The sequence below is a fragment of the Mastigoproctus giganteus genome, chromosome 14, assembly GCF_048544385.1.
Source record: "Mastigoproctus giganteus isolate SK-2022 chromosome 14, ASM4854438v1, whole genome shotgun sequence".
Lineage (NCBI taxonomy): Eukaryota > Metazoa > Arthropoda > Arachnida > Uropygi > Thelyphonidae > Mastigoproctus > Mastigoproctus giganteus.
The window spans coordinates 27,339,623-27,364,921 of record NC_143588.1 but is presented as its reverse complement, the minus strand read 5'-3'; the positions used below and the strand labels follow the sequence as shown (position 1 = coordinate 27,364,921).

General features: G+C 36.9%; 1 protein-coding gene across 5 annotated transcripts in view; it reads left to right on the top strand.

Moving 5' to 3' along the window:
* LOC150075030 (uncharacterized) overlaps positions 1 to 25,299 on the top strand; it is a 322,726-nt gene that overhangs the window by 75,895 nt on the left and 221,532 nt on the right. For all 5 annotated transcript variants that reach the window (XM_090388634.1, XM_090388633.1, XM_090388630.1 and 2 more), the window contains one exon: positions 18,107 to 18,204. In XM_090388634.1, coding sequence (XP_090244760.1) covers positions 18,107 to 18,204 — 98 coding nt within the window. The remainder of the gene's footprint in view (positions 1 to 18,106; positions 18,205 to 25,299) is intronic.

The following is a 25,299-nucleotide window of genomic DNA, read 5'->3' as shown; positions in this document are numbered from 1 at the left end:
CACACATCATTTCTACTACCAAGGTAGTTTTAATGCATTGTTTTAATTATATCTCACATTGTGAATACCTTCACAACAAGTTATGGAAAAGACTTGTTAATTATTCTTGGTGGATACCACCAAGATGCCACTGTTTTGAAGCTTACTGGCTTCTCATTAGTGGTTGGGCAGGTATCCTGTTGTTGCAATAGTGACAACCCAGTTATGTAGTATACAGAAAATATTAAGTAAACTCCTTCATACTCTTTCATTTAGCCAAGAAATGTCTTTTAGATTAAACCACGCACACCATCTCAAGCATCTCTCATGTTGTGGAGTTATACTTCATAACTGGGTTGTCACTATTTTTGCAACAACAGGGTACCTCCCCACCTACCGATGAGAAGCTAATAAGCTTTGAAATGGTGGCGTCTGGGTGGCGGTAATAAATAACATTAGTCTTCTCCATAGGTGAAGTATTACTTAGTTGAGGTAGTGCAATACCATGGCAACCTGTTGTGAAGGTATTCACAATAATTTATTTTATTTTGAGATATAATCAAAACGATGCATTACAACTACCTTGGTAGTAGAAATGATGTGTGTGTATTACCCATGCATAAGTAAACTCCTTCATACTCTTAGGCATTTAGCCAAGAAATATCTATTGGAGTGTAAATAGATAAAACTGCTTGAACCACTAACTAGACCAACCTGTGAATATCCTACATCATCCCTTGAGAGATGATGGAGGATATTCACAGGATCAGACCCATCCTTGAGGATGGGTCTGATCCTGGAAGAAGTTTTGACTGCCCAGTTCCTTCCTGTTCCTTCTCTATTAGACCTTGAAAATCAAACTCCAGTTCAAATTAAATCTTCCTGCTTAATATTTCTGTCTACTAAATTGCATTTTTTGACTTATCTCATCTATATCCAGAATAATATTGTAAATTATAATTTTTGGTTTCAGACCCTCTGTTCTTTGTACCACCACCAATCCAGATCTCCTGAATGTATTGTCTGATTTTGTCATTCTGGCTTCTTTCTTACTGTGTATCCTTTTGATTATAGAACAGTTTCCTGCCTCTTGAAAATATTTAATCCTAATCATCTACAGAATTTTATGACCTCTTCAGTAGGCTGACAGGTACAATGTGGACCTGCCTTAATAACACTCACATTCAGTTGATCTTTAGGAGAGGCGCCTCCGTAGCCAGGTGGGAAGGAGCAGCAGTGCGTAGCACACGCTTCTTGATTAGACCGGGGTTCGAGCCCGTCACCACCAAATATGGAGGATGCGGAAAGGTCAGGGAATGACCACTGCACCGGAGCAATATGGCCTTAGTTTCTAATGCTCCTAAAAACCAAAATAACATAACATAACATCTTTAGGAGACTTGTTAGCTTCTTTTACCACATCATTGAATAAGCACAGAGGTGATAATCATTGCAACCTTGAAGAGGGACTATTCTTTCTAGCTTCATAGCTTCCAGACTTATTTCATCCTGAGATGGACATTTGTTGAATATAACTCAAATCTGTTTATCGTTAATAATTTACACTGTTGATTTTTCTAAATTCATGACCCTCTCTTCTACCCTTAAGCACATTGCAGAGAGAGAGAGAGAGAGAGAGAGAGAGAGAGAGATTATTAATATCAAAAATCTTCTTTTCACTGTCATCCTGTGTTATTGTAGCAGTAGTTTTCCATTTTGCATCTTCATCCCAAGATCCTATACCTAGATTACCATAAACTGTAGAGCTAAACAACCTTGCACTTCAAGTTCTGGTTTTTGAGTGTTCTGTACTATGTTTTGATTTTTGATTCAACATAACTTCTTTCAAAATTGTGCAATGTGCCCATAAGAAATCTTTATCACCATCCAAGGAAGAGATCAGTTTATCCATGTTTTCCGTTAGTTCATCTTTAGTTATTTTCTTCTCCAAATAGTAATTGTCATCTCAAAGATATAATGAGAGTTGAGATAGTTCACATAGCTTTTTATATTTCCTTAATAGTCTAATGATGAGGATCTGGTTATCTATAATTCCATCTGGAAGGTGAATGTACATAATATAAATAAATAAAGGATGCCTTTTCTGTACATTTTGCAGTTGCTACATTCATATTCTGCATCCTTGTTGTCAGAGTGGTATGTATCTTAAATTACTAATGTTTATTGTTAATTTCCATGTCATTCCTTTAATGTGGAATATCAGAAGTCACATATTTATTTCTTTTTTCTGTATATTTTTTTAAAGTTGGCTCTGAGTTGACCTGATATATGCCCTGATAATTAGAAAGGGCAATGCAATACTGAATCCTTATCGCTTAGAGTCTTTAATTGTTATACATTATGATGTTTTACTTGCTCACTGCTTTTACTTGTGTTAGATTCTATTTCATGTCTATCAGTAAAAGATTTTCACTGGTATTCTGACACACCCATGTGTACATTTTATCTTATCCTTTATATATAAAAAAAATTATATAAGGAATTATGGAATGAGTAATTTGATGACATGGCTGATGATTGAAGAAGTTGATAGTTAAGAATTCTTTTATAAAAAGTAGGTGTGGAGTTAGAAGGCTGTAGATGGAAATGAACATCAAGATTTAGGTTATTTCATAGTAAGTTTTTCATTAGTTTTTCATAATTCATTGATGTAGGTGAAATAGAAGTTAGGGAACACCTAGTATGAAGTTTTTTTTTTTATGTAAACCCTAAACACGAGAGGTATTAGAACCTGTAGTACTTAGTACCGTGCTTGAGTTGAAGGTTGAGAAGACGAAAGAAGATATTTCTTGACATTGGACTTGAACTTCTATAGACTGTAATTTTCAGGAAAAACGTATGAAGGAAGGTTGTTCCAGAAAACGGTAGTTGAATGCATAAATGAGGAAGATGAAAAGTTGGTTCTGTGAGTTTGAAGTTGGACAGTAAATGGTTGTTGGCTGGTGGCAGCACATGTTCGGACTGTTCTGAAAGAGAGAGCGGGAATTATAGAAGCCAATTCAGAAGAACAGTGCCCATGGAAGTATCTGTAGAAGAGGCATGCAGCAGAAACAGTATGTCTATGAGACAGCGAGTACAGAGACTCTGTTAGAGATGAATCATTAATTAACCTAACTGCCCTCTTCTGAATGGAATCAAGCAGCCTGAGAGAGGTTTTGGGGACACCACCCCAGATGTGAGAACAATATTCCATGGCAGGATGGTTTTGCGATTTATACAGAGTGAGCAGCTGTTTGGAAGAAAAGTAACGCCGAGAGCGAAAGAGAAAACCAAGTTTTTTAGATGCAGAAGAAGCACTATTTGTAATGTGCTTGTGCAAAGAGAGATTAGAAGTCAGGGTAATTCCCAAAAGAGATATATCATTTTGCCTAGAAATTGGAGTGTCACTAAAGATAAGCATAGGAGCAGAAGAATCCTTTTTGCGAGATATAAGACAGGACTGAGTTTTAGAAGGGTTGAAATCAACTAAGTTGTCTTTTCCCCACTGGAAAATTACCTGAAGATCGGCATTTAAGGAATTGGTAGCAGAGTTTTGAGAAGTTGAAGCTGATTGAGCAGGGCAAGGTTTCTCAAAATGGAAAGTGGAATGCAATGTGCTATCATCGGCAAAACTATGGATAGGATTTCCAGTCAATGGAAGAAGTTCATTAATATACAAGAGGAATAGAGTGGGGGAAAGAACAGAACCTTGGGGGACACCGGCATTAGTGGAGAAGTTAGAAGACGGAGCCATCTACCATCATACTCTGAGCGATCAGAGAGAAAACTGGATAACCAATTATTAAAAACAGTTGGAAAACCATAAGATGGAAGCTTGTTTAGAAGACCTTTATGCTAAACGCGATCGAAAGCCTTTGAGATGTCAAGCGCAACTACTTGTGTTTCACCGAACCTTCCCATTGAATTAGTCCATAAATGGGTAACATAAGCCAGAATATCACCAGTGGATTGACACTGATGGAATCCATATTGACGATCGTTGATCAGATGGAAGGTTTCTAGGTAGTTTAAGAGTTGGCGGTTAATTGATTTCTCCATTACTTTAGAAACAGTAGAAGTAATTGCAATGGGACAATAATTGGATGGGAGAAATTTGTTACCCTTTTTAGGAACTGGCTGGATATGAGCAAATTTCCAAGTAGAAGGAAAAACACCTTTGGAATAAGAAAGTGAAAAAAGGCGGTAAAGAATAGGAGTAAGTTCAGGATCACAGGTTTTGAGAACAAGTGGAGAAATACCATCGGGACCTGGAGCTTTCTTAGCATCAAGATTCGTCAAAATTCTTCTGACATCCTTTTGACAGAAGACCACAGAAGCATTGAATGGAGCATGTTGGGAATGGTGGGAGGTGTTTTACCAACATCATTAATACATGAGTTGGAAAAAAAATGGGATGCTAGCAGGTCAGAGAAGCTTTATCCTTGGCTGAAGTGACAACAGAATGATCTGGTTTGGACAAAGGTTGAAGCAGAGATGGGCAAAAGTTGCGGCCAATAGTTTTGGCAAGAGACCAGAATGCTCAGCTACTATTAGGGCAAGAAGCAAGTTTTCTACTCTTAGCCTGTTCAAACTCTAGTTTTGACTGATTAATAACTGCTTTACAATTGTTGTTAGCTTTGGTGTAGGCAAAAAATCAGACTGAAGAATTAGACAAGCCAATTACGATATGCAACATTCTTCTCTTGAACAGCCTTAGCATATTTATTGGAAAACCAAGGTTTAGATAAAGGATGAGATTTTAAAGTGGAGTTTGGGATAAAGGATTCCATTCCTACAAGAATAATTTCACTGACACGATCTGAGCAAACATTGACATCAGAAGTTTTGAAACAGTAATCCGACCAAGGAAAAGAAGAAAAGAAGTCTCACAGGTCATCCCATTTTGCATTCTTGTAATGCCAAACAACACGAAGTTGGGAATAGCCATGAGATAAAGGTTCATGAGTAAGTTCAGGAGCACAGGTTTTGAGAACAAGTGGAGGAATAACATCGGGACCTGGAGCTTTCTTAGCATCAAGATTCGTCAAAATCCTTCTGACATCCTTTTAACGGAAGACCACAGGAGGCATTGAAGGGAGCATGTTGGAAATGGTGAGAGGTGTTTTACCAACATCATTAATACATGAGTTGGAAAAAAAATTGGGATTCTAGCAGGTCAGCTTTATCCTTGGCTGAAGTGACAACAGAACGATGTGGTTTGGACAGAGGTGGGAGCAGAGATGGGCAAAAGTTGCGGCCAATAGCTTTGGCAAGAGACCAGAATACTCGGCTACTATTAGGGCAAGAAGCAAGTTTTCTACTCTTAGTTTGTTCAAACTCTAGGTTTGGACTGATTAATACCTGCTTTACAATTGTTGCGAGCTTTGGTGTAGGCAGAAAATGAGACTGAAGAATTAGAAACAAGCCAATTACGATATGCAACATTCTTCTCTTGAACAGCGTTAGCACATTTATTGGAAAACCAAGGTTTAGATAAAGGACGATATTTTAAAGTGGAGTTTGGGATAAAGGATTCCATTCCTACAAGAATAATTTCACTGACATGATCTGAGCAAAAGTTGACATCAGAAGTTTTGAAACAGTAATCCGACCAAGGAAAAGAAGAAAAGAAGTCTCGCAGGTCATCTCATTTTGCATTCATGTAATGCCAAACAACACGAGGTTGGGAATAGCCATGAGATAAAGGTTCTATTGGAGAAGAGATAATCACCAAGTTGTGATCTGAAGTGCCTAAAGGACCTCTCACTTTGGCCGTGTACTTAGAAGGGTTATTTGTGAGAAAAATATCAAGCGCATTGGCATTCTTGCAGGTAAATGAACAATCTATGTAAGGTCATTAGTAATTGCAAAAGCCTCAGCATCTCAACCAGCTGGGTCGGTGTGACTAGAAAACGGAAGCCAGCTGGAGTTGTGAACATTAAAATCACCAAGGAAAATTACCTCACTGTTAGGAAAGTTGGACTGGAGAAAGTCAAGTTGCAAAGAGAGGAAGTCAAAGAGCTTCAAGTGATTAGTGGAGTTGGGAGAATGGTAGAGACAACAGATGAATTTGACACAATGAGGTAGAGAGATTTTAAGCCAGAGAAGATCAAAGAGAAGAGATTCCAAATTGCTAAGTCTGTGACCGAGAATATCAGAATGGACATATGCACAAGTACCACCTTTGAGGCGAAAGGAATCATTCACCAAACAATTTGGGCATCTGAGATGAGCAGTAGTTGAATCAACCGATAACTGAGATTCTGTCAGAAAAAGTACATGGGGTTTGGCAGACTGGAAATGGACATCGTTGAGATTAGAATTGAGACCATGTATATTTGTGAAATGAATTAGGAAGTGGTCAAGTTTTTAGATACACTTTATGCATATGGTCAGCATTGGGGGGGGGGATGTTGTAGAACACACACACACACACACACACACACACACACACACACACACACACACACACACACACACACACACACACACGCTTGAGTTGAATGTGGCTCAAGATCACATTACTGCAAACAGCAAAATCTTGTACAACAAATACTTTTTAATGCAAAATTTCATTTCACTATGACAGAAATATTTTTAGGTCCTGACCAACTTCCTTTATTATTATGCTTTGTAAGTCTTTTGTGATGTCCATGAATGTCTAAATTGCCTTTATTTACAACAAAGGAAAAACTACATGCAAGTTATGAATGGAACTATGTCACATTGTAAATAAGGCATTGTAAATAATTGAATTACAGTTGCCTGAATACAAAACTTAAGTTTTAGATGTGGTAGAAGAAGCCAGTATCACGTATTCTACTAGCTTTTTTGCATTTTTGATTTTTTTAAACTCATTCAGGATACAATGGTATGGTTTACAAATAATTGTGACAATGGTATGGTTTACAAATAAAAAAAAATAGATATATATATATATAATAAATAACAGATAAACAGTATGTTAAACAAAATTATATATTTGAAGATGAATTTAGGTACTGTAAGTAGTTTTTCTTCCTTTTTTAGAGAAATAAAACTTCTTTGAATCAGAGAAAACGTACGAATTACAGATTTGGGGATGATAATGACAAAAGATGTGGACTATGTTTTCAAGTCTTTTATTCTAAACACATTCCCATAAGCAGGTTATTCAATCAGAAGAAGTTTTAGAATTTTAACTCCATTTAATTAATAATGTCTTTTTACTTATTCAGTATTGATTTTTAAAACTTTGCCCTGGTAAGTTTGCCAAAATAACAACCCTACATTAACAGTTAATCAATGATTAAAAATCTGAAATCTTTTCTGCCCTCCTAAATATAGTCACTTTTAGTGCAATAGCTCCTGTTTTTTTTTTTTTTTTTTTTACAGTTTTTAACAGAGTGACAGCACAAAAATCTGTTAGGTGCCATGCTGTGCTCTTTGCAACTCTAAAGAGAAAATCAGCGGCAAGCATCTCACACTTGCCAGTGTTATGAAATTTCAAATTATACAAAGTAGCATCTGTTTACAATTTTTGTAACTAGATTTGCTATTGTTTATATCTACATAAATAGACAAGAACATGAAATGTGATATTCACTAATGATGTATATTCTGTGGGAAGCAAGATACAGTAATACCCCGAAGTTACGCGATAGGTGGGTCCGACGAAAATCGCTTAAGTCGAATTGCGTAAGTCGAGGTACAACTTTGCATATAAATACATATAAATTTTGTTTAATTGGGACCAAGGACTAACAAAAACACTAGTTTAGAAGAAAAATATTAATAAAATTGCAGTTCTTTATACATATTAATATAAAATATGTATTAAAAAATAAATGACTTATGTAAAAAAGTTATTTCGATGTCGATGGCTTCATAAAATCTAACAAATTCGTCTGACGACACAGACTTCTTATTTTCACGCAGAATTTCTTTGCAGCAAGCTAATAATTTTTTTATTCCTTGCTTTGTAGCTATAACGCATTCTTCATTGTAGTCTATGTTTTCTAAAATTTTAAAGCCCTTTTCAATTGAGCTGAGACCTTCTGTCAAGTTTGCAATTGTCATGTGCTTTTCGCCGTTGCCTCATTTAGGCCTGTAGCACGTGCAATATCACATGGTCTTTCATTTCACTCAAAGCGTTTCACAATTTCATATTTTTTTCTCTATCGACAGAGGCGGACTGGCCATAAGCCTTACCGGGGAAACCCCGGTGGGCCTGTGTGATTTTGGCCATAAACCATAGTATGAGGCCACTATAAATTTTCCCAGGTAAGAATTTTTGACCCAGTCTGCCTCAGTTTATCGATAATTGCTTTTCTTTTTCTCTCTGAATCTGCAGTGTCTTCACCAGTACGCTTCCTTTTCACACCTTTTAAGGATTTTACTCATTTTTAGGGAATAAAGCACAATTACAAAACAAGGAGGCACGCTTGATACGCATAAACAAAGCTGCACGCATGTAGCAACTGAATAAACAACACCATAAAGGCAGAGATACACTATTAACACCTCACATTTCTAGGGGTTACTACCATAAAACAATAAAAACAATTTCCAGTTGCGTTTCTGCTAGTGGAATCTGTTTTAAACTGGTAGTAAACTTGATCTAATTGCATACTGATAGCTGGAATTGTGTTGGTTTTTACGTTATTATGGTGAAATGTGTTTCCATTCACTGATATAAAAAACATAAATACATTTTCAAAATCTTCTCTTCATTCCTATCGTGTTGCGTTTGGTTGGGGTGATTCTGCGTTCGACTGCCATTTCTTGTAAACACAAAGGCGAATCGTGCATAAGCCAATTCGGTTCGTGTTATATTATAAGATATCGTTACCGTATTTTATAAATAGTGTATGATCGAATTCGTGTAGTGTAAGCACGTGTTATACGAGGACTGACTGTATATGGCTCGACCGACGCGATCCATTTCTTTCGTGAAAACGATGTAATTTCCGACAAACGTTGAGCACGAATTCAAATGCACACATATAAATATGACAGTTGGAATAAAAATTCTTGTATATGTGTGCAGCTCATTCTCAGCAAAGTTGAATTTTGTTCATCTTTCGCTCTCACTCTCCTCCGTCGCATCGTATATCGATAACATATGAAAAACGACCTTGAAGATAGTGTCCGGCAGTGTTGCCAAACGAAAAAATCAAGAATTGCGTAACTCTGAGTTTGCGTAAGTCGGGGTATTACTGTACTTTTAAAATTTGACACACCGAAGTGAAATAAATTTTGAAAAAACTTGAAAGTGGAAGTGAATAATAGTATCTAATATATATACAGGCAGTTCTTGCTTTATGAGCTTTCGCTTTACGAGTACTCCAGTTTACGAGTTTTTCCCCCAAGCATCAACAAAATCGAAAATATGAACATTAATTGCAAAAGATGAATGTTAAACATTCATAAAAAAAAAAATGTATTCCAAACCACGTGCGTAGCGATACAATACAGTGTACCCCGCTTTACAATATTAATCAGTTCCAGAGACACCATCGTATTGTTAAAATACCGTAATGTGAACCCAATAACACATTGTTTTTTTGGTAATTCGTTTCAAGATCTTGGAAGTTGAAATTTTCGCTGTATAACTAAGCTATTTATTTCTCTAAAATATAGTTTTTAAGGTCACGAGCATGACCTTAGGGCCATATAAAAGGTCATGAGCGTGGTTTGTAAATTGTATTAGTTACCAATTCAAATCATTAAAATGCACTACACTTTCATTGTCATTATATGTTCCGTTATAAGAATCAATTTTGAACGCCTTTGTGATATTTTTCTAAAGCACATTTCTGGATCACGACCATAAAACAATAAAAACAATTTGCACTTTCTGGTTTATTGGGCTTTTCTGTTACTTATTGCAAGCAATTATAAATGGGTAGTAAACTCGATCTTCTTGCATTTGCAAAAATATCGATAGCTGGAATTGTGTGGTTTTTTTACGTTATTATGGTGAAAAGTGTTTCCCCCTTTACTGAGGCGCATTATAGCCTTAGTTGCTGATGCGCCAATAAAACCCAAACCCCCTTTACTGAAATATTCAATTGTATAAAAAAACATAAATAAATTTTCAGAATATTCTCTTCATTCCTTTTTTTTTTAAGCTTCGTAAACTTGTTACTCCATGCGAATCATGTTAGTTGCAATTTGTGTGTGCTGTTAAAAAATGCTTATGCATGCAATCATGAAATTTATAATTAAAAGAGAAGATTATCTTGGAAACAAACGCCTCTTGAAACTTCTGAAGACGACGACTCCTTGTGCAACAAACCAACGAGTGCCGAGCCAATAATAAGTGATCAATGAGTGTGCATATAGTCGATGATGATGATGAAGAATAAACATTCTTTAACATTTGTAAGTCATAAATAATTTCTCTTTTATTATAATTTGCTTGATTTTACAGGCTACATTTTCATTTCTTTGGATAAATCAATTATTGTTTAAACAAACTAATTAGGTAACTAATTTCGTTGTTGATAATGTAACCCTTATTTTTAACATTGTCTATGGGAAATAAATTCCCACTTTATGAGCATGCGCTAGGAACGAATTAACTCGTAAAGTCGAGAACTACCTGTATGTATATATATATATATTTTTTTTTTAAAAGTATTTGTACATATAAGCAGAAATGCACAAGTTTAGTTTTGTGCACTTATTGACTTTGAATTATTCCTGGTATTATTGATAAATGAAAGAGACTAATAGATCCATGTTTGTTTATATTTTATGCTACAAACATTTTTTAAAAATTTTCAGCAGAATTATATATATATTTATATAAGTTAGTAGTCATTAAGGGCAAAGTGCTAACGTTACTAGTAATGCTAATTATGGAGAACAAAGGGCGAACGGAACGGCGATTGCTATCACGGTGAACAAATAAGGGAGCTGAGATAATAATAAGAATTAATAAAATAAAAATATTAATAAGAATAACTTAGTGCTGTTCGTCAGGTGATCTCTGCACCTTTTTCTAGGACCAACCGCCTAAATCAAAGGAGGAAACGGCAATAAGTGGGTATACCCTCTGTTTCTGACATGAAATATATGCCACACGTGGTACAGGTGAAATTATTTTAAGTAGGCTTATGGTGTTTAGGTAGGTTTAAATAAGTTAAAATAAAGTCGGATGAACAGCACTAAGTTATTCTTATTATTATTAATGTTTTTATTCTTATATATTTTTATTTTATTAATTCTTACTATTATCTCAGCTATCTTTATTTGTTCACCATGATAGCGATCACCGTTCCGTTCGACCTTTGTTCTCCATAATTAGCGTTACTAGTAACGTAACGTTAGCACTTTGCCTTAATGACTACTAACTTATGTAGCCATTATGGTCGTTGGGTACTTTCTGAATATAGTAGTGTCCCAGGTCCATAATCCATAATAATTATTCTTTTTATTAGTAACATCTTAAACTGTTACTTCCTATAATACATATATGTATATATACAGTCCATTCCGGTTATTTGATACATTTTGGCCGGTTATTTTGGCCCGATTAGGCAGCTGCCCCAATTATCTGAAGTTTCACGTAAATAGTTAAAAATACAGTGTACCCCCCCACCTTTACAATTGGTTCACTGTACAGTCAAATCACGTTACGATGAACTCAACATAGTAAAGTACCGTTCACTATACGATGTGCAGTAAGCGCCCTTCATTGTGATCACGTTTGTGAATTGAATTTTAATTCTATTAAAGAGCAATTCTAATTAGCGAAAATAGGAGGAATATTATCCACAGGCTATAAGAGCAAAGATATATTAAGCACAAATTTACCCTTTATTACCTTATGAATTAAAAATTAAATGATACGTGAAAATTGGAAGAATATACACGATAATCGGAATAATTAATACATACTGTAATATGTACATACTAACTAGTTAACATTTCTTTTCACTGACATTTGAGGGTGGGGGTTAAAATTTAAAACAGTAAAAAGATAAGCAATCAATAACAAAGAACATGGCACACACAAACTGCAAATAACACAATATGCGCAAGTGAGAACGGAACAGGAATGAAGAGAAGATCTGAAAATTAATTTTTTTATATGATTGAAGATTTCATGGAAGTGTAAACACATTTCACCATAATAGATAATAACCCACAGAATTCTAGCTGTCGGTATTATTGCAAATTCAGTAAGATCGAGTTTACTGTCCGTTTGTGATAGATTTCACTAACAGAAAAGTCCAATAAACAGGTGACTGCTAATTGTTTTTATTGTTTTATGGTTGTGACCTCCAGAATTTCAACTGAACCACGTGGCACCGTCGGAGACAATCTTAGAGTAATCTCCAATGCTGCGGTCTCCTGCCCTGATTAAATGGCTTGCTGTCCCAGTTAAGTGAAGTAAACCCTGGCTATTTTCTCGATTGGTTTCTGTTTTTTAAGATTTGTCCCAAATAAACGGCTGCCTGATTAACCAGTGGCCCAAATAACTGGAATCCACTGTATATATATATATTTATTTATTTTTGAAAATAAAAGGCGTAAAAACTACTTAATTTTTAAATATTTAATTTTTTATTAAAATTACAAAGTTACATAAAATAAGTATTCCAATCCATTAAAAGATATGTAAAATATTGGTATTGTCTGAGCAGAATTAAAAAAAAAAAATCTAAAACTTCTCCAGAAATTAAAAAAAAAATCGGCTTTTATCAGGGCTGTGCCAATGTTTTCACTACAACTGTGGTAAACACAGTATCGTGGTTAAGTAAGGTGAAGTGAAAAATACTAATTTTATGTATTAGAAAAGTTTATCAGAATTTTTTTGAAATGATCATTCTTTTGAAATAATTTTCAGCAACATTCGTTACAAAAAAATTTCGGTATACAATGAAATGAATTCATGTACCCCTGAAAAGTAATGGGATTTTAATGTAATTGTGTTCTTATAAAAATTATTGGTTGTAAACTCCTGACTCCAGGTGACGCTGAAAGGACTTCTTTCCAGATGTAGCTGAAGGGAATCCAAGTAGTGTTTATACCTATAATGAGCATAAAACTACTTCGATTCTTCTATTCAGACACACTTGGCAGAATAGAGGCAGCAAGATTATTTTTTGGCCTATCTGGAATCTTTTCTTTATGACTAGATTAGTCCAGAGAATTATCTACATTTCTTAAAGGCTCCCTAATGCTTCCTCCACTATGAGATATTCCAGGCTTCTCAGCCTGCACAATATTCAAATCTACTGAAATATACTTTTTATTGAATAGTATACATAGTGCAGTATGGTCTTGTATGCTAATGTCATATAAATAACAGTAACAACAGCAATATAATACTCATGGTAAAAGAAATGGGGTTGTAGAGCTTTTTAGTAATTAACCTTTTCCCACTTCGAGCACTTTGTTTCAAAAAAAAATTTATTCTGATCATGAAGAACAACTAAAATTTTGCTTTACCAGAAAGTGATTTCTCTTATTTGAATAGGAAAATTTACATTTATTGAATTATAAATAGTATTAGAATTAATAAATTAGTAATAAGTGCATCATATGGTCTGATTGAAAAATAATATATAATTCTTATTTTTGGTAAAAATAAGAATTTTGCTGTTGTTATTTGGTTTTTAGGAGCATTAGCAACTAAGGCCATATTGCTCGGGGATATGCAGTGGTCATTCCCTGACCTTTCCGCATCCTCCGTATTTGGTGGCGATGGGCTCGAACCCCGGTCTAATCAAGAAGCGTGTGCTACGCACTGCTGCTCCTTCCCACCTGGCCACGGAGGCCCCAAGAATTTTGCTGCTTCTCGTATATAAAATGTATTTTTTTTTTTTTTTTTTTTTATTTTTATGAAAACCCCAATACGAGAGGTATTAGAACCTATGGTACTTAGTACCCAGCTTGGGTTGGAGGTTGAGAAGACGAAATGAGATATTTGTTGACATTAGACTTGAACTTCTGTAGACTATAATTTTCATGAAATATATATGAAGGTAGGTTGTTGCAGAAAATGGCAGTTGAATGAATAAACGAGGAAGATGAAAAGTTGATTCTGTGAGTTTGAAGTTGGACAGTAAATAGATGTTGGCTGGTGGTGACATGTGTTCGGACCGTTTTGAAAGAGAGAACAGGAATTATAGAAGCCAATTCAGAAGAAGAGTGCCCATGGAAGTATCTGTAGAAAAGGCATGCAGCAGAAACAGTACGTCTATGAGACAGAGAGGGGAGAGACTCTGTTAGAGAGGAGTCATTAATTAAACTAACTGCCATTCTTCTGAATGGAATCTAGAAGCCCGAGGGAGAGGTTTTGGGGGCATCGCCCCAGATGCGGGAACAATATTCCCTGGTAGGGCAGATTTGCAATTTGTACAGAGTGAACAGCTGTTTGGAAGAAATGTAAAGCCGAGAGCAAAAGAGAAAACCAAGTTTTTTAGATGCAGAGGAAGCAATATTTGTAATGTGCTTGTGCCAAGAGAAATTAGAAGTCAGGGTAATCCCCAAAAGAGAGATATCATTTTGCCTAGAAATCGAAGTGTCACCAAAGATAAGCATAGGAGCAGAAGAATCCTTTTAGCGAGATATAAGACAAGACTGAGTTTTAAAAAGGATTGAAATCAACTAAGTTGTCTTTGCTCTACTGGAGAATTACCTGGAGTTCGGCATTTAAGGCATTGGTAGCACATATTTGAGAAGTTGAAGCTGATTGAACAGGGCAAGGTTTCTCAAAATGGAAAGTTGAATGCAATGTGCTATCATCGGCAAAACTATGGATAGGATTTCCAGTCAATGGAAGAAGGTCATTAATATACAAGAGGAAAAGAGTGGGGGAAAGAACTGAACCTTGGGGGACACTAGTATTAATGGAGAAGTTAGATGACAGAGAGCCATCTACCCTCACCCTCAGTGAGCGATCAGAGAGAAAACTGGATTACCAATTACAAAAAACAGTTGGCAAACCATAAGATGGAAGCTTGTCTAGAAGACCTTTATGCCAAACATGATTGAAAGCCTTTGAGATGTCAAGAGCAACTTCTTGTGTTTCACCGAACTTTTCCATTGAATTTGTCCATAAATGGGTAATATAAGCCAGAATATTACCAGTGGATCGACACTAATGGAATCCATCTGGTGATTGTTGATCAGATGGAAGGTTTCTAGGTAGTTTAAGATTTGGTGGTTAATTGATTTCTCCATTACTTTAGAAAGAGGAGAAGTAATTGCATTGGTATAATTGGATGGGAGGGATTTGTCACTCTTTTTAGGAACTGGCTGGATATGAGCAAATTTCCAAGCATTTTACTTATTTTGATTTGTCAAAATCCGTCTGACATCCTTTTGACGGACGGAGGCATTGAATGGAGTGTGTTGGGAATGATGGGAGGTGTTTTACCAAGATCATTAATACATGAGTTGGAAGAAAAATGGGATGCTAGCAGGTCAGCTTTATCCTTGGCTGAAGTGACAACAGAACCATCTGGTTTTGACAGAAGTGGGACAGGGATGGGCAAAAGTTGCGGCCAATAGCTTTGGCAAGAGACCAGAATGCTCAGCTACCATTAGGGCAAGAAGCAAGTTTTCTACTCTTAGCCTGTTCAAAATCTAGTCTGGACTGATTAATAACTGCTTTACAATTGTTGTGAGCATTGGTGAAGGCAGAAAATGAAACTGAAGAATTGGAAACAAGCCAATTACGATATGCAACGTTCTCTTGAACAGCCTTAGCACATTTATTGGAAAACCAAGGTTTAGATAAAGGACGAGATTTTAAAGTGGAGTTTGGGATAAAGGATTCCATTCCTACAAGAATAATTTCACTGACACGATCTGAGCAAACGTTGACATCAGAAGTTTTGAAACAGTAATCCAACCAAGAAAAAGAAGAAAAGCAATCTCGCAGTTCATCCCATTTTGCATCCTTGTAATGGCAAACAACATGAGGTTGGGAATAGCCATGAGATAAAGGCTCCATTGGAGAAGAGGCAATCACCAAGTTGTGATCTGAGGTAGCTAAAGGACCACTCATTTCAACAGTGTACTTAGAACAGTTGTTTGTGAGAAAAAAAAGAAAAAATATACAGACTTCTTACTCTCTGTGTTTAAATTATTAAAATTTAAAATAATGCACGGGAACTATATTTATGGAAAGTGCCACGGGAGACCAGCATGATAGCCCGCAATTTTCTCATTTTGGTTTGCTGAAGAATATTGATTGGTCATCTATTGGAAATGTATAACTTTTTTTTTTTTTTGCTTATTTTTACTTATTTTGTTTTTATTAGTAACTATATGGCTAGTAAGTGTCCTCATAATTCTATTGGAGTGATGGCAAGTGCTGAAGGAAATTGATTTCTCTTGAAATGAAACTGGAAGAGCTTAAGTGCTGCGAATGAGGTGAGAGCATGGCACGCATTTAACATGCTGTAAGTCTGAGTGAGAGTACATTATGTACTACTCGAGATTGTGCAGATAAAATTAAAGAAAGCATTGAGTGGTGTGCCCTTAACTGCACAAAAGTCGTCATACACTCAGTCAGTTTTGGTGGAACGTATGTACGAGTGACCAAGATAAAAAAAACATGTTAACCTAGCCTTTATGATGATTTAAAAAGAACGTGAGGATGTGGAAGTTAAGCTCTTTTCAGCAAGTTTAGGATGGTTTGCGAATTTTTGCCAGCTTGTGGTTTCATAATGTGAAAACTTGTGGCGAAGCTACATCAGCCGTTAAAGATGCTGTGGATGCATTCCTTGCAAAACTGAAGGTGATCATAGGGGTGGTTCCTACTGAAACAGATGTTCAACCTTGATGAAACAGGTTTGTATTTGGGGGGAAAAATGCCTGATTGTACTTATATTTCCATTGCTGAAAAGACTACGCCTGGCTTTAAGGTGGCCAAATATCAGCTAACACTTTTGTTTGGTGTTAATATGAATATGAATGCCCAGTTATGACAGGTTGTACATGCCCGTGTACTGGTACTCAAACCCTAATGGTGGACGATTGCCGTTATTTTCAGAAGTTATCATGGATCTCAGTTATGACCAGAATTGGAAGTGTATTGCAAGGCAGAAGGAATTCTCAATATCTACCTATTCTTGATAATGCCACAGGCCACCAATCCAGTATTTTTGACATCTGTGCTGATATCAAGATTGTTTTTTACTGGGAAATACAATCTCAGTGCTCCAGCCTATGGATCAACATGTGATTAAATCTTTTAAGGCTCAGTATTTAAAGCACATTCTGGCTGATCTAATTGACAAGATTGACCATGAAGAGATGAGTGTGCAGCAATATAGGCAAGCTGTCATTATAAAAGATGCTTTAAAATTCATCATTGCATATCATGAAATTCCACTTCCACATAACTGCATTCAAAGTTCTTACATAAGTTACGTACAGATTTTAGTAACTCCTTCAAAAGCTCTGTTACTGATGAAGATTATGCACAAACTGAAGACAAATGAGTGAAGCTCGCCAAAAAAGATAGTGTTCACTTGAAGTGGAGGAAACTGATGTTAATGATTTAATTGATTGATTTAATTAACTGAATTTTCAAATGAATATGTGTTTGTACTGGAGCAGCATTGCATTCAAGAGGAGGAGGCAGCAGCAGCAAGCGAAAGCCCAGAGGTTAAAGAAGAACGGAGCCTGACAGTGAAAGGAATATTAAAGCATTAAATCTTATAGATGAAGGTCTGAATCTGTTAACTGATGAAGACCCTAATCTTGAATGCAGCTCTAAAGTGCAACGTAAAGTTAGGCAAGAACTTAAGATGAATTGGGTGCTCATCATTTTCTTCAGATTGCCCAGTCTTATGTGTACCGATAGGGGTAACTTTAGATTGCCCAGTCTTATGTGTACCGATAGGGCTAACTTTAGATTGCCCAGTGATATGTACCGATAGGGGTAACTTAGCTAGATGTATGAGTTACTTTCATATGCCTATTATCACATTTTTTGGTGATTATTTACATTACGCGTGAATTTAAATTATGTGAGACATTCTGGAATGTAACAATGTAATCCTCGTGTAAATTAAGAAGTCACTGTACTTAAAAAAAAAAATTCTTATGATCTGTTACATGACCTCTCTTGATTAAATCCTTAAATTTTCTCTTTTTTTCCCCCTTCTTTTCTTAGGCCTTCATGAATCCCATTGCTATGGCACGTGCTCGTGGTCCCCCCCCAGTTAGTGGACCTACTATTAGAGACTACCTCAGCAGAGAAAGACCCACTTGGTATGCTATTTATATATCTTTGTTAACTCTTCCAGGCACATGGTATTGATTTTTCTTCAAAAGGAACATTGTGAGGGTATTAATGTTAACAATTTAGTGGAAGGAAGTTGCAAGCTTTTGCTGCACCAAGCTAAAAAAATTAAATAAAATAAAAGTAAAAATAATTTGACCAGCACAAAAATGTATTTAAACTTTTCCACTTTACAACCCTCCCCACCTCTTACTATAAAATCCTTTTTTTTAAAATGTAATTAGACAGCCATTACATTTTTATGCATCTCGTTTCCAAGATTATTTCCACTTATTACAATTATGATATTTCACTATTTAGACTGCAGAATTATGCATAGCCAGCTTACTTAGGCAATTTCTGTAGCCAGCAAATTTTGTTTTTTGATTTTTACCCACAGTGGGCAATGTTATTATTGCATTTTTAATTTTATTTTGACATTTAGTTTTCTGCTGAAATATATGATATTTCACACTATTTTATATTAAGCAATCTTCAGTAGTTTTAAAATTATTACTCTTTTGGTTTTAAATTATTCTCGCCTTTGTTCTGCTTTTGGATTCTAAATTATTTATATTTAATTGTCTCTATTGAAAGTAGTGGAATACCAGGGTAACTTATTACAAAGGCAAATTTATTTTTCTGTGAGAATTAAGGCCATTGCATTATTCATGCAGTTTTAATCCTACTGGATACAAAAACAGATTACCATTAGCATTACTAGAGGCATACGATGCAAGAAAGCAAACTGATACAGCATCAGACAAAAAAAAACCCCCTTCCCATTTCACCCATCTGTTCTCTCCAAATGTTTGTATATTTATGCCTTGAATTTATTTAAGTTGTCAACTTCCACAACTACAGATGGAAGTTTGTCCCAGCAATCAACCACTCGCTGGCTAAAGGCAAATTTCACACATCTGTTTTACAACTGTAAAACAGATACAGCAATTTTTGTCCTCTCAGGCAATTAATCTGGGCAAGAGGAAGAATTCCATCAGCATTGAGCTCTAAAATCATTCAAGGCCTTATACACCTCAATCAGATCACCTTGCAGGTGCCTAGTCTCCAGAAACTGCAATTTGCAGAACTTAAGCCGTTCTAAAGATATAAGAGCGACCATTTGTTCCATTGACCAATCTCGTTACCCTTCTCTGTACTCATTCCAGCAGCTCTACATCCATTAAAAAATGAGGCCTGTACTGTATACAGTACTCAAGGTGTAGCCTGAACATAGCCTTATACAAGGGGGTAATCACCTCCTAATCCCTGCTAGAAACATGCCTGTACATCATTGCAAGACACCATGAGCTACTCTTGCAAATTGTCTACACTTCTTAGAAAACTTCATATCTGACTACATAATCCCCAGGTCTTTTTCATTCTCTACTATCCTGAGTGTAGTACCACACAGTTGATACGTTACTCTTGAGTTACTGCTACCCATACATTACTTTACATTTGTCACTGTGACACTTCAGTTTTTCACTTTCAGCCCATCTGCTCAATTTTTCTGGATCCTGTTGCAGTAGCGCACTGCCATTAGTATCATTAACAACTCTGCCAACCTTTGTATCATCTGCAAACATTAAGTCTTATATACCTTCATCAATACCATTGTTAAATACAGTAAACAACAATGGGCCCAACAATGAAAAGGGGGGGGGGACTCCAATAATAACATTAGTCCATGAAAAGTAGTATCCACTGATTACCACTCGCTGTCTTCTCCCACTCAACCGTCCCTTTATCCATAGCAGCAACTTGCTCTTAATGTCATACTGCTCCAATTTGTACAGCAGTCTTCCATGTGCAAAAGTATCAAAAGCTTTCCTAAAATCCAAGTATGTGATATGAAAATTATTTTTCGCATCCAGTTCCTTTGTGACCACATCATAGTATCCAATCATATTGGTCAGACAAGACTTCCCTTTAACAAACCCATGCTGTTTCTGGACTATAACTGCAGTCTTGTCTAGATAATCTTGCAGTGCTTCTGTAACCATTGCCTCCATTAATTTCCCTGGAACAGAATTTAAAGTAACAGGTCTCTAATTACTCGTGTCACCCTATGATCTCCATTTGTGAATTGTGGATACATTTGCACGTCTCCCATGGGGACCTCCCTTGAGTCCAAGGAAGCTCTCATAATTATGGATAAGGGTTTGCTTAATTCCTTTGCTGCCTCCTTAAATACAACTGGATAGATCCCATCCATCCCAGGTGCTTTTTTTATGATTAACTTCACAATTTCTCCTCTACTTTGCTCTCACTCATTAGCATTAGCATTAGAAGAGGCATATGATGCAAGAAAGCAAGCTTATGCAGCATCAGCCAAAAAAAAAAAAAAAACTCCCATTTCACCCCTCCATTTGTTCGAAATACCTGTCCAGCTGAGCCTTAAATTTATTTAGGCTATCAACTTCCACAACAAGGGATGGAAGTCTGTTCCACCAACCAACTACGCGCTGTCTAAAGGCAAATTTCCGCACATCTATCCTACACCTGACTTTTCCTCAATTTCAATTTATGCCCTCTCAGGTGATTATTCTGAGCAAGAGGAAGAATCGCATCGGCATTGAGCATGCTCAAACCATTCAAGGCTTTATACACCTCTATCAGATCACCTCGCCGGTGCTGTTATTTTTATTATTTTTATTTTTTAGGAGCATTAGCAACTAAGGCCAAATTGCTCCGGAATATGCGGTGGTCATTCCCTGACCTCTCCGTATCCTCTGTATTTGGTGGTGACAGGCTCGAACCCCGGTGTAATCAAGAAACGTGTGCTACGCACTGCTGCTCCTTCCCACCTTGCTACGGAGGCACCTCTCAGGGGTGCCTAGTCTCCAGACACTGTAATTTGCAAAACTTAAACATTTCTTTGTAAGAACAACCCTTTGTTCCATTCAATAATCTTGTTGCCCTTCTCTGTACTCGTTCCAGCAGCTCTACATCCTTCTTGAAATGAGGCCTCCAGACCTGTATACAGTACTCAAGGTGTGGCCTGACCATTCCCTTATACAAGGGAATAATCACCTCCTTATTCCTGCTAGAAAAATTCCTGTATATCATTGACAAGACACCATGAGCTACTCTTGCAGCCCGACTGCACTGCTCAGAGAACTTCATATCTGCCTGTACAATTACGCCCAGGTCCTTTTCATTCTCTACCACTGTCAGCGTAGTACCACAGAGTTGATACGTTGCTCTGGGGTTACTGTTTCCCATATGTAGTACTTTACACTTGTCAGTGTTAAACTTCATTTGCCACCTTTCAGCCTATCTGCTCAATCTTTCCAGATCCTGTTGCAGCAGCATAGCGTCAGTAGTGTCCTTAACAAACCTGCCAACCTTTGTATCATCCGCAGACTTGTACATTAAGCTTGATATACCATCATCAAAGGCCTCCGTAGCCGAGTGGTCAGGAGCTGGGGTGCAGTAGCATACACTCTTTGAGTAGACCGGGGTTCAAGCCCCTGACTGCTGAATACGGTTGATCTTCCAACCTGCACTGGACCAGCGTGGCAGATTATGGTCCATTTCCCTCAGTATGAATTGTTGAGGAGGCTTCCATCCTGCAGGGGGTTGATAATGGCTGCACTTTACCTTTTTTTTACCATCATCAATATCATTTATAAATACAGAAAACAATAACGGACAGAACACTGAACCCTGGGGGACTCCACTAATAACATTCGTCCACGAAGAGCAGTGTCCATTGATTACCACTCTCTGTCTTCTCCCACTTAACCATCCCTTTATCCATAGCGGAAATTTACCTCCAATGCCAACACTGCTCCAATTTGTGTGCAGCAGTCTTCCATGTTCAACAGTATCAAAAGCCTTTCTAAGATCCAAATATACAATATCAAAGTTATTCCCTGCATCCAGTTCTTTTGTGACTGCATCATAGTATCCAATCATATTGGCCAGGCAAGACTTTTCCTTAACAAAACCATGCTGTGTCCGAGTTATAACTGAAGTCTTGTCTAGATGATCCTGCAGTGCTTCTTTAACCAGTGCCTCCATTAATTTTTCTTGAATCGAATTTAAACTCACAGGTCTATAATTACTTGTGTCAGCCTTTGATCCTCCGTTGTGAATTGGGATCACATTTGCACATCTCCAGTCTATGGGTACCTCCCCTGAGTCCAAAGAAGCTCTCATAATTGTGGCTATGGGTTTGCTTACTTTGCTGCCTCCTTTAATATAACTGGATAGATCCCATCCACCCCAGGTGCCTTTTTTATGTTTATCCTCAACAATTTCTCCTCCACTTTCCTCTTAGTTATTACAAAATCATCGAGCTCACTGTCAGAGTTTACTTTACCTCTAGTATTCCCATTCCTGAATAACTCCTCATGTGTGAATTTAGATGCAAAATACTTGTTTAGTTTGTTAGTCACCTAAGCAGGATCCTCAACTGTTGAACTATCAATATCCAGTGGAGCAATCTGATTCATCCCATCCCTTCTAGAGTTTACATAGGTAAAGAACTCTTTTTCTTTGCATCCTTTGCCAAGGATTTCTCATACTCTGCCTTTGCCTGCCTAATCTCCTTTGTGACTTGGTTACAGACCAACTTATATCTGTCATAGGCTTCCATGTCACCCATTAATTTATAATTAAAATAACTAAATGCACAAGGCATAATAGGTTAAGAGTTAAGAGTTTATTATCTATATAATATTGGTGTATAGATACACCATAGACAACTCTTAAGAAACTACGGAGTAGTTGTTGTAGGCATTATTTGCTCTGTTTCTCATATTGTGCTCTGCCTTCACAACGAGTTGCCATGATATTGCACTTCCTCGAATAAGTAACGCTTCACTAATAGAGAAGACTATTGTTACTTATTCTCGGTGAGTAACAATAGTCTTCTCTATTAGTGAAGCGTTACTTATTCGAGGTAGTGCAATATCATGGCAACTCGTTGTGAAGGCAGAGCACAATATGAGAAACAGAGCAAACAATGCCTACAACTACTTCGTAGTTTCTTAAGAATTGTCTATGGTGTATCTATACACCGATATTATATAGATAATTAATTTATATGTATCCCATGCATATTTCTTCTCTGCCACATGTCTCATTAGTTCATCTGACATCCATTTAGGCCTAAACCTTGAACAATATTTCTCAGTTGGTATGTAAAGCCTAGTAGCTTCCAAGATAAGTTCTTTGAATGCTTCCCATTTTGAATTTGCTGTTGGTAATAACATCAGTTGGTCCCACTGTATAGAATTTAAATATTGTCTCAGACCATCGTAGTCGCCTTTACGAAAGCAAATACCCTTCCCTTTACCCCTGATGGTAGTTACCTCGTTGAGTAAATCCCACTTCAGCACACTGTGATCACTGCCACCTAGTGGTTCCTTTGTCTGCAGATTCTTAATGCCTGAAGAATCACTACTGATAATCAGATCAAGAGTATTACTCCCTGTAGTTGCCTCCCAAACATGCTGATGTAGAAAACAATCATCCAATAAATCCACAAAAGCCTTGCTAGTGTGTGAGTGACCAACCCACAAATTCCAGTCAATATCTGGGAAATTAAAATCCCCCATTATAAGACTCTCTGATTTACTGGCTCACTCTATTTCTCTGTACAGTTTTTTTATTGTACTCATCAGAGTCATTAGGCCTATAGCACACTGCTACTCTCAATTTTGATCTCCCAATGCTTATGTCACAAAATTACAAAATCATTTAGCTGCCTACCGGACTGATAAACTTCTGGCTTCCATATTCTCCCTCCCATAGAATAATCTAGAGGTTATAGCAGTACGCATTGCAGCAAACTATCATATAACACCTTGAATACTGTATACAGGTCTGCATACAGTATTTTGAGGGAGGCCTCATTTGGAGGCCTCATTTTAAGAAAGATGTAGAGCTGTTGGAACGAGTACAGAGAAGTGCAACAAGATTAGTGAATGGAACAAAGGGTTGCTCTTACGAAGAAAGGCTTAAGTTTTGCAAATTACAGTGTCTGGAGACTAGGCACCTGCGAGGTTATCTGATTGAGGTGTATAAAGCCTTGAATGGTTTGAGCATGCTCAATGCGGATGGGATTCTTCCTCTTGCTCAGAATAATTGGCTGAGAGGGCATAAATTCAAATTGAGGAAAGATGGTTGTAGGATAGATGTGCGGAAGTTTGCCTTTAGCCAGCGGGTGGTTGATTGGTGGAACAAACTTCCATCTGTTGTAGAAGTTAATAGCTTAAATAGATTCAAGGCAGAATTTGACAAACATTTGGAGCAAGTGGATGGGTGAAATAAGGTTTTTTTTTGGCTGATGCTATATAAGCTTGCTTTCTTGCATCATGTGCCTTTGCGCATGATAATAACAATTGCCTCCGTGTACCTGCCACCAAACCAAGATGTAAGCTATATAGATCTAGAAGACCTGGTAGTCCAACTACCACCTCCTTTATTTATCATGGAAGATATGAATGGCCATCATCCTCTATGGGGAAATCAAAACATAGATAAAAGAGGTTAAATTATAGAAAAACTACTAGATAAGCTCAATCTTATACTCTTAAATGATGGAACACCGACGTATATATGTCTATCCACAGGAACTATTACAGCAATAGACCTTTCTATGTCACTCCACCACTATATCCTCTACTGGAGTGGGCAGTTCACAATGATCCACTAGGTAGCGATCATTTTCCAGTAAAGATTACTTCAAACAAACCGACCCCTTGTCAACCGGAACGAAATCCAAAGTGGAGATTAGATAAAGCAAACTGGGCAATATATAAGCAGCTGGCCATATTAGAACAACAACAAATACAACAGATTTCAATTGACTCGGCAGTGAAATATGTAACTGACAAACTCCTCATGCAGCAGAACTAACAATATTATTATTATTATTATTATTAATATCCATATGATGCAAGGAAGCCTGAGGCTTATGCTGCACCAGGGAAAAAAAAAAGTTCCCGAGTAACCCTGAGAGAGAGAGAGAGAGAGAGAGAGAGAGAGAGAGAGAGAGAGAGAGAGAGAGAGAGAGAGAGTCAAAAGTAGAAGGGAATCACCAAGAAAGAGAAGATTGATGATATCCAGCT